At 44.1% G+C, this 10,179-nt stretch overlaps 1 protein-coding gene across 2 annotated transcripts in view; it reads left to right on the plus strand.

The window, feature by feature from the left end:
• Positions 1-9,028, plus strand: part of SATB2 (SATB homeobox 2) — a 134,129-nt gene extending 125,101 nt beyond the window's left edge. For both annotated transcript variants that reach the window (XM_042784402.1, XM_042784403.1), the window contains one exon: positions 5,924-9,028. In XM_042784402.1, coding sequence (XP_042640336.1) covers positions 5,924-6,379 — 456 coding nt within the window. In that variant the 3' untranslated portion in view covers positions 6,380-9,028. The remainder of the gene's footprint in view (positions 1-5,923) is intronic.
• Positions 9,029-10,179: the final 1,151 nt, after the last annotated feature.

Here is a 10,179-nt window from a genome sequence, read left to right on the forward strand (position 1 = left end):
GTAATCTAACACCTGTAGTCTGCAATTTGTCATCACTTCATAGATACTTTTTCTTTTTTAATAACAGTTTTGGATTTTCCTGAGTTTTGACCTTAGGATACTGTATAATCCAAGAAAAGCAAGGAAACTAAACCACAGTCTTTAACACAGCTTTATGGTGTCAAGGTGTGAAATCACCACTGTGAGAATGAGCCCAAAGAAAATACTTAATTTGGAGCTGCGACTAGTGCTGCAGTGTTTACCCAAATGAATATATTTTTGCAAGGAGGAAAAAAAAAGGGTAGTCTAACAACCACATTTTTAAGAGGAAAGAAATGAACACAGGTGCAAATTGTAACTTCTGCTACAGTTTCTTGTACAGACATTCCTAAGAAACCTGTAAAGTGTCTTGGCACAGTGATTGTTTCTAATTAATGCTCTTAGCCTTGCGAGCCCGGGACTGGGAGGCTGTCAGGGCGCAAGCCTGCTTATGGCAGCAGGTTGCTCCATTCTCTTCTTGCACATTTCTGTATAGGAAGAAAGAGAGACTGGGGGTAGAGAGTGTAAGGCTGTTTGTTTGAGTAGATAGTGTGCATTCTCTCTGGCTTTTATTTTGGGATCCTTAAGCAGGCTTAGAACTTGCTCTCTTTGGCATAAAACTCCTTGGTGTGATAGTGTTACGGCTATGTAAATGTGAAGAGCAATGTAAATGTGAAGGAAAGCTAAAAGGTGAGACCCCTTCCCACCCTGGAGAACAGAGTCATAGAACCATTTAGGTGAGAAAAGACCTTTAAGATCCAACCATAAACCTAACACTGCCAAGTCCACCACTAAACCATGTCCCCGAGTGCCACATGTACACATCTTTTAAATACCTCCAGGGATGGTGATTCAACCACTTGCCTGGGCAACCTGTTCCAATGCTTGATAACCCTTTCAGTGAAGAAATGTTCCCTCATATCCAATTTAAACCTACCCTGGCGAAGAGAAGGCCAACCTGTTCAACTTTTCCTTCAGGGTTTGGGATATGAGAATTGGTGCTGGCCAGCACACACCACTTGAGGTACCTGTTGGCGCTCGTTCTGTCTGTGCACAGGGAAGGCAGTGTCTGTTCAACAAGGGCAGTTTCTGCTGCAAATGCACAGTCTTGTCTTCCGGGAATGCAACGTTTTTGGTGTTTCTCATAGTAAGGGAGAAACCTCATCGTCTCATCAAAACCCATGAGAAGGAGCTCACATGACTAATCCTGTCTGCAGAACCACACTATGATACAAAAGAGCATGGGGTTTTCACGCAGAAATGCAGTTCCTGTCTCTAATCTGTTGCAACGGCTGTTCAGGCAACGAAAGGTGGCACTTCACGGAGCGAGTGCTGTCAGCCGGTGCCCGAGTACATGCGTGTACCCCGCTCCGGCATCCTGCTTGACTCCCCTTAGCCACTCACCATTTTCACGTGCCTAGTTCTAGCTAGAAAGTGGGTGGAAATAGAAACAAACATCAGTGGGATAGTGGATCCAGCCAAAATTAAATACAGTGCAGACGCAGACTGCAATTACATGACATTCATCATTCAGTTTGGGTTCGCTCACCTCTCTTTGTGTGGGAACGTGGCTGTCCCAGTCTGCCAAAGTCAGGTTTCTCCTGTGGGAGCATCCTGAGACGTGGGGAGCGGATACGTGTAAAGCAGTGTGGTGATCCCTTCCCCCCAATAATTCTTGGCTTTGGATTTTAGAAAGACCACAAACCCTTAGCATATTACAAGTAATCCTGATCACTCCCGTAATGATACACTACATTATATACTCTCCTAAACTTAATCATTCAATATCTCACTTCCTTCCCTGTAGGCATGTACTATTATATTTTACACATGGCTTCCAGCTGGTTTTCATTGTGGCCTTCAAATCATATTTCAGTACAGTGCGATTCAAGACCAGTTTCTTTATCTTTTAAAGTCAACTTCCATCATATTAGTTCTCTTGCAAGTTTCCTACCAGGTCTGGTTAACTTGTTTGAAAAAATTACTTTGTCTGTGAGGTTAAAGTCTACCTGAATGAACCTTCATAAAGCAGCACCTTCCAAAGCTGCCCTGGTTCTGAAACACTGAGAAGGCAGCCATGCCTGTAGAGTTTAAAAATTAATTCTCTTGAAGGGATGGAAAAAATAAGTCCTGTGGGCATGGAAGGAAATCTATATCTTCACATTTGATTCAAAAGTAGATGGGGAGTCGGTGAGGAAGGAGGGAGGGGAAGGGAAGTCAACTCCAGATGGCGGTGGCTGTGGAGGAGGAGGAGGAGGCTGCCCCACCTGTGGCCGGGGAGCGGTGAGGAAGGGCACGGAGGAAGGAGAAGGGAGTGAGAAATGGAGGCACGGGGCACCTACGCTGGGATGTGCACCCTCCCGAGCCCACTGCCTTTTCCTTTTTTTCTCGGGAAAAGGAAAGCTAGGCATTGCCATCCTTTTTATCCCTTCTCTCTGAAGCCCACCACACGTGTGGTGTTTCGTGGCAGGTCAGACCGTCATTTGGGGGGTTTATCAGCACTGGAAAACGCACGGCAGCCTGTACTTTAACCACGGAAGATCCGTGGGGTTTCCTTCTTTGCAGTACAGAAGGAGGGCAGCACTGAGCCCAAATCCAGAGTGTTATGGCAGGGTGTGCGCAGCGGTGCATGAAGCCAGTGGAAATTTTACCTGCAGATTTAAGAGCATAATAATGACCCAAAATCTGAAAATCTGGAACTGCCAAAAATGGTCAGTTTCCTCCATGAGGCTGTGGCATGCAGAGCTGAACATAACGTAAGCAAATTCCTAAATCGACCAGTGTGTTTTACAAATGTTGCTTAAAGCAAATATTTAACAAAAAGGTAATTTCAGTTTCATGTCATGCCTCAACAGTTGATCTGTTTCCCATAGACAAGCATGCTCTTTTGTATTAAATAGCCCATCATACAAAACTGATCACAGCCTAAACCTGAAGGAAAATCTCTGCGTTTATCCATCTCTCTGTATATGGGTAATGTTGTGTTGCTGAAAAATGTTGTGTTGCTGAAATCCTGTGTTACTGCCACTGGAAATCAAGAGCAAGCCCCCAGAAGTTAGTGAAATCACGAGATTTATCTGTTACAAGAGTAGCTTCAGTTTTTTGTATTACATAGGAAAATGGCAAATGAAATAAAATGCAATCTTTTCCTGATACTTTACCCTGATAACCCCTGGGTTATGTGTTTTCTCTTCTAGAGAGGAAGGAGAGGTCACTCCAGAAAAGGAAGGGTTAAGTAAAATTATTCTTTTCCTCCTGCTCTCAGCCCTCTCTTTGGTTGATTGCTTTATAGATGCTGTAGGCATCTCTTCATCTCCTTCAAATTAAACATTTTACTGCTGCTGATCCTGTATTGTTGGATTTTTTTCATCATTATATTTGATTGGAAATCTTGTAACATTTTTCAGGCTGGATCGTTTCTCATGTTATTTGTCAACTGAAAAGGGAAAAAAAAGCCCACTTCCAACTCCAGCAAGAATGAACTGAGTAATTCGCACTCTTTCTGGATGTGTTTCTATCTCTGTTAGCTGTTACTTGAATTCAGCTTCTGATTAGCAATGCTTCTTGAGGATTCTCATATGACGCTGTCTGTAAATTCCCTGGCAGTTTATTTGTGGTGTTAAATCCTTTTTTTTTTTTTTTTTTTGGCTGCTCTGGGACTTACAGTGTCAGGGGACAAGACCAGAGGGCACAACAAGGGAGATAATGTAGGTAGGGGCTCTGTGACAAATTTATGGGGCTGGGTCCTGAGCTAGTGTCAGCAATCCTGGCTCTGCTGCTCCCTGCCGATGTGGGTACAGATCTGACTCTCATCTGTAACCCCTCTATTTGGAAACATCAGCCCTTCTCTTTGAAACTAACCCATGGACAAAAAAGAAATCCTCAAAGAGCAGCTGAACGATGCTCTTTTGCTGCAAGGGATGTAATAAAACACAAACCAGAATATCCGTCACTTCTGTTTGCGTTTCTCCTTTCCCCCAGCTCCGTGGTTAGCTCCATGTCTGTGACACCCTGAGTATTTACGTGCTCGAGAGGAAAATGAATCTGCTGGCACCGAGGAACATTTGCAGCGCTTCTGCCCACCAGCAGCTCTTGCCGGGAGCATGGCAGGCCCTGCCTGTCCCTGCTGCCGGCACCTGCTTTTAGCTGACGGTGTGGGGCTGCCACGCAGCTGCCTCCTCGTTCCGGTGCTTCCCGGCGCTGCCACGAGCGGCGGCTTGCGATGAGGCTCGGCGGGACGCGCGGCCGCGTGGCGGCACGTGGAGGCCCCACGCGCCGCCCCGCTGCCGGCCGAGGCCGTGGGGCCGGGTCCTGCCTCTTCCCGAGCGGGGCTGGGCAGCAGCGGGGGCGGCAGAAGGGCAGCCCCCGGGCCTGGCCGTGCCGCCCGCCCTGCCCACAGCACCGCGGCCACACCGGCGCGGGGGGCAGCAGCTGGGCACCTCCGTGTGCTTTTCCAAAACTGGGGGTTGTACGTTACTGCGAGAGCAACAGTTGACGCCCGAAACGAATAAAGGGCTCCTCGGCACAGAGCCTTTTTATTTATTTGCATAACAGGCTGATGTTCCACAGCGGACTGCCCTCTTGCAGTAATAACTTGCCTAGTGTAACGTTATACCGGGGGCTCGGGGTGTGTGTAAAATTCAGTGCAAGTTCTCAGCACGTTTTCATCATTTATTCTTCTGTTTTTCCCTTTAGAGAGCTCTAACGTAGGGTTGATTTTTCCGGATGTTACAGTTTGCAGCAAAGACGTTTTCTTCTTGGGTGAGGAGCCAGAATTCCCTCTTATTTGTGGAAGGAAATATTTATCCATATTGATTTTGTTAGCTTCGTAGCGTTGAGTTCTAATAATTATTTCCCTGCATCTGAAGAAACCTCTGGGCAAACGCAGCCCTCAATCCTGTAGGGGATTTTTGCCGGTAATCTCTCTTGTATAGATTTGGTTTTAAAGAAAGCATATGGAGCTCCTCTGTATTTCTAACAATTCAGAGCAGGTATTTTTTCCCCTGAAATAAGGGCTGCACAAGGCCCTTTCTTAGTCGTTTTAAGTGCCTGTTAGGAAGATTAAGAGCTACATATGCTTTCTTTAAACTTGCCGAAAAGGAGATACTGCTGGTGAAAATCTGTTACAAGACTAAAAAGCGTGTTTGCCCAGAGGGTTTCTCAGAGCGGAGGGCAATAATTATTTGAACTCAGAACTCCCCAACTAGTGAAATTAATACAGATGTAATACAGAGAACTCTGTTCAAGAGACACATTAAAGCCAGCTCTGTGCAGCAACGGAATTGACTATGATGTCACTCCTCATAGAAGGGAAATCTTAACAAATCTCTGCTCTTTTATTATTAATTTTTTTCTTCCATAAAGCAGCTGTGATGGATTTGAATGCCAAATCATTATTCATGATAAAGTAGCACCTGACAATCCCATGTGTGAGTAGGCCTTTGTGGTACTTGGCGTCTTGTAGAACCAGTGAGGGTCTCTAGCCTAAAAAGACGAGAGGAAAGGAGGAGGCGGGGAGAAGAGGAGCAAAGCAGGAGAATGACTTGTCTGAGATGGGACACCTGGGCAGTCACCATGACCACGAGTCTGTCATACCTTTCAATTTTATTTTTATTTTGGCTATTTTATATTTCTTTTCATTACTTGCATTTTGTATTTCTTATTTATTTTGTGATTTTATATTTATTTTATATCACTTGCCTTTTAGCTCACTTTCTCCTTGCAGTCTGTAGTTATTGGTGCAGCTGCCTTACAGGTGAGAAAGGTAGTGGAAAATGAATATTAATTAGTATTTTTCTTCACCAATACAAAGTAGACCCTGTGTAAAGACCTGCACAAGTGCCCTTAGCCCAAGCACCGAGGGGGTCAGCGTGTACATGAAGTCTGTGTCTGTTTGTTCTTGTAGGTGCTGCACAGACAGCAGTCCCAGCCTGCCAAGGAGAATTCCCCACCTAGAGAAGAGGCTCCTCCTCTACCCGCAGAGGACAGTTGTGCCAAAAAGCCAAGATCCCGTACCAAGATCTCCTTGGAAGCTTTAGGTATCCTTCAAAGCTTTATCCACGACGTGGGTCTCTACCCTGATCAGGAAGCCATCCACACCCTCTCTGCTCAGCTGGATCTCCCCAAACACACCATCATCAAATTCTTCCAGAACCAGCGTTACCACGTAAAGCACCACGGGAAGCTAAAAGAGCATTTGGGAACGGTGGTTGACGTGGCAGAGTACAAGGATGAGGAGCTGCTGACGGAGTCGGAGGAGAACGACAGTGAGGAGGGCTCTGAGGAAATGTACAAAGTGGAGCCCGAGGAGGAGAACCCCGACAAAAGCAAGGCGGCTCCAGCAGACATTGACCAGAGATAATGTGAGATAGGAGCGCAGAAAGCAATACATTGATCCAAGGATTTTGTGGTTTTCTTTTTCTTTTTTTTTCTCTTTTTACTTTTTGTTCGTTTGTTTCTGTTGCGCATGATCCATGTGCAAACCGAATGAATTCAGCATTGCCCGATCAGACATCGCCTTGACACAGACACTCGAGTGTTACACTTCCTACATTTGACTGAAGTAATCATTGTAATCACATAGGATAATGCCTTCATTAATCTTGCACTTATGAAAGAGACATCTAGCAAGTAAATGGGAAGAAAAAGTCCTATGAAATCAATGAAGGAAAATTTACAACTTTGTGTGTGTATATATATATATATTTACATAAAATATATATATATTAAAATTGCATGGGACGGAACTTTACAACCTGAAAGTATAGACTGTGAAATGAGTTCTTTAAAGATGAGACTTGTTTATGTATTAAAACCACTTCACAATGAGTTGCTTTGGCTTTTTGATAAACTGCCGCCTGCTCTCAGGGTGTGGTGACTATTTTTGAATTCCTATTTATTTTCTATGTTTATCCCTGATTTTTTTTTTTTTTTTTTTTTTCATTATTATATGGCTTCCTATCTGGCAACTTGATGGGTAATTTTTGAGGTATGTATTTAAAGACGTAAATCAACACTGCCAAAAAAAAAGAAAAGAGGAAAAAAAAGAGAGAAAATGGAAAAACAAATCAGGGCACCTTAAAAAGAAAACTAGTAAGTTAAAGTACTTTAAACACAATGCACACTTAAAAGGATACAGCATGTTCCACTCTCTAGACAGTCCTTTCCGTAGTGAACAGATGAGTTTTCATGGGATTCAGAATGACTAAAACTGAAACTCAGTACAGAGAAGACTTGCCTGTTAACGAGGTCTTTATAGAAAGAGAAGAAAGATAATGTGTTGAGATTTGATGTATGGAATTCATACTATGAACCACATTTTACTGTGGATTTTATTTACCTGTTCTCTGTTTCGGATCTTAAAATTTATAAGCTTCCTTCTTGTTGTTGCTTTTTGTTTATACTGAGGTGAAACACATACACACACGAGTGCAAAGTTACATTGGGACCCCAAATGCCACAATCCCACCGATCCCGTGCAGGTACATTGCTGACAGACCGAGGGTTTGCGTTGCTGACTTCCCCGTGGCCCCTCTCGCCAGCCTCCCCCGTGTTTCTGTTCTAGCCGGGCTTCCGCCGCGTCCTGTGTTCTGTGCCAGTGAAATGAAGTGTTTTCAGCTGCGGGTCCCCCGGGCCGCCGCCCACCCCCAGCGCGGGGGGCCCTTCAGGCCCACCCACCTCCGCGTGGAAGGGCTTGGCAGCGCCCTAGCTAGCAGCCACGTTACATAAAGCAGAGCTCGTACCGACTGACTCTTCGATGGCAGGAGCACTAAAGCCGCAATGTACTATAGCGCCCGCCCGTTCTGAGGCACCATGTCGAAAGAGACACCGAGTAGCGTTTCCTTTTCACTTCCGTGCAATGATTTCCGAGACGAGACCTCACCTTTGCTACTCTTGCAGCTGGATTGATTTCAGACGCCTGTTCAAACCGCAGTCACAACCGCACCAACAAGGCTTCTGGGTTTTTTTTCTTCCTTTTTTCACGTGGGCTTTTCATGTAGCCTTGACGAAGACCTCATGCAATATCACTTTGAAAGTTACTTTCTGTTTACTACACCAGGCAATGTAATATAACTGTTAATACTATTTATATATTTGAAAGGTATAAAAGGTAGGAGTTAAAAACGAAAAACAAACCTCTACGTGTAGATATTTACTCAGAACAGACAATATACAGGGAGAAGACGTTGCAATACAAGCTAATTCTAGCTGCTCAGTAACCTCTGGAGTTTTTAAGGGATTTTTTCAGAACTAATGTTTGAAACATAAGAGTATCTCTGCATAAATTTCTTATACCTTTGCAAAATGACGGTGGGTTGCTTACTTAATGCCCCTTTTGCTCTTCATCCTTTATTTCTGTAGTATGCTGCAGCTTTAATCAGAATTTCAGTGGTTGCTGCTTTATGTTACTCTCGGAGCTACTCTTTCAAAACTGTCTTCTTATCCTGTAGCTGAAATCACTCCATGCATTTGAAAGGAAACTGAATTTTGCCAAGCTACGTAAGGTTGTTCATCTGATGATGGCATCAACATTTGGTATCTTTTACACTTCAACCAAAAATTTTATTAGGTATTTTTTCAATGCTGAGTCTTGCCTTTTTATTTTTAATTTCACTGCCAATTTTGCAGTGGTTCTAAGTGAATCTGTGGGCATTTTAGCCTGTGGTCTTGCCAGAACTTTGCGAATTACAATGCATATATGTCTATTTATTCAATATCCATCATATAATATCTATTTGGAGAAAGAAACTTTTCTTGTAGTGCCTCTTAACAAAGCACAATTTTCCGCCTTTTTTGTGAAATAAAAAATAAAAAAAACAAATTGTGTTTTATTGCGGTATCAACAATGTGAATAAGGATTAACATATTGTAAATGTTCTTTTTTCCATGTAAATCAACTTTATCTTTGTTATCACTAAGTGATAATTAATTTTTAACTTATGTGCATTGTTAGGCTGTTAGAATTTTTTGGTTGTTGAAATAAAACGCATTCAATAAATATGACTTAATTTGTCAAGTAATTTACTGGGCCTTTTTTCTTTTCTGCTGAGTTCAAGTGGAACAAGGTCCGCGAAATGGAAGGTGCAAAAATATTTGCATATTGAAAAAAGAGGTGATCAGTGTTACTGGGGTTTGACAACCTGCGTAAGCCCCCTGGGGTGGGCACCGCTGACAAATCTCTGTCACCCGGGACTCATCTGTTGTGGTACTGGCTTTTTAGGTGCACGTATGTGCACGTGCAGAGAGGCTCCCGGTGGGATCAGGAGGAGGGTGGGGGTGCCATCAGCCTGTCGGAGAACATACTCAAAACGCACACATAACGATCCCCTTCCAGTCTGCTGTCTTCTTTTGCTGGTAGATTTTTTTCTGTTTATAATTAAAAAGCCACAAATGACTGCGTGTCAGGAAACTTTTGGAGCACACATGTCCATGGTTAATGGACATAATAAAAGGCTTTATTATATTTATAGCAGGGCATCCTACTGAGTGTCTAGAGGAATGCCGGAAGGATTGATGTATCTGAGAAATGTGTGAAATGATTTTGGGGAGAATACAGATAAATGGAAAAAATTGCTCAAAATTCTTAAGCTAACAAAGCGGTAAACGCCTGGATTCAATCCTAGCAGACAGATCATATACTGCACGTCAGACTTGCGTTGTCTAGGAATTGAGGTAGAGCAATTTTTAAAAGCATTTAATATTTTTTCTGTAGTTCCAATGCAGTAGTTCTTCTTTTTGTGGTTTATTTACATCCTGTATAAAATACCCATGCGCTCTCTTGAGAAAAAAAAAAAAAATACGGGGGGTGGGGGGTGGAAATAACCACATCTTTGGCTATCCAGCCACCTGCTTGTCACTTAAATTTCATCTGAGATCAAATAGAAACAAGCATCTTTCTGTCGGCTCAGGGAAGGCGTGGGCACGTGGAAGCTGTGCGCAGCGGCATTCGGTTGAGTGCTGTTGGCTGGGGCACACAGCTGCTCTCCCCCCGCGCTCACCTCTGAGGGGGTTCCGGGCTGCCTGTGCCCCTGCCGCGGGCGCAGTCGGCAGGCGGGCACGGGAGACCTCAGCAAGCCGTCTCCACGCCAGAGGTGCGACCTGTTTGTGCCGGGGAAGGGCCGTGCCTCCCAACTCCTGGCGCCCGGAGCCGGCGAGCTCCTG

This window comes from Tyto alba, unplaced genomic scaffold, assembly GCF_018691265.1.
Source record: "Tyto alba isolate M040663 unplaced genomic scaffold, T.alba_DEE_v4.0 Super-Scaffold_7, whole genome shotgun sequence".
NCBI lineage: Eukaryota > Metazoa > Chordata > Aves > Strigiformes > Tytonidae > Tyto > Tyto alba.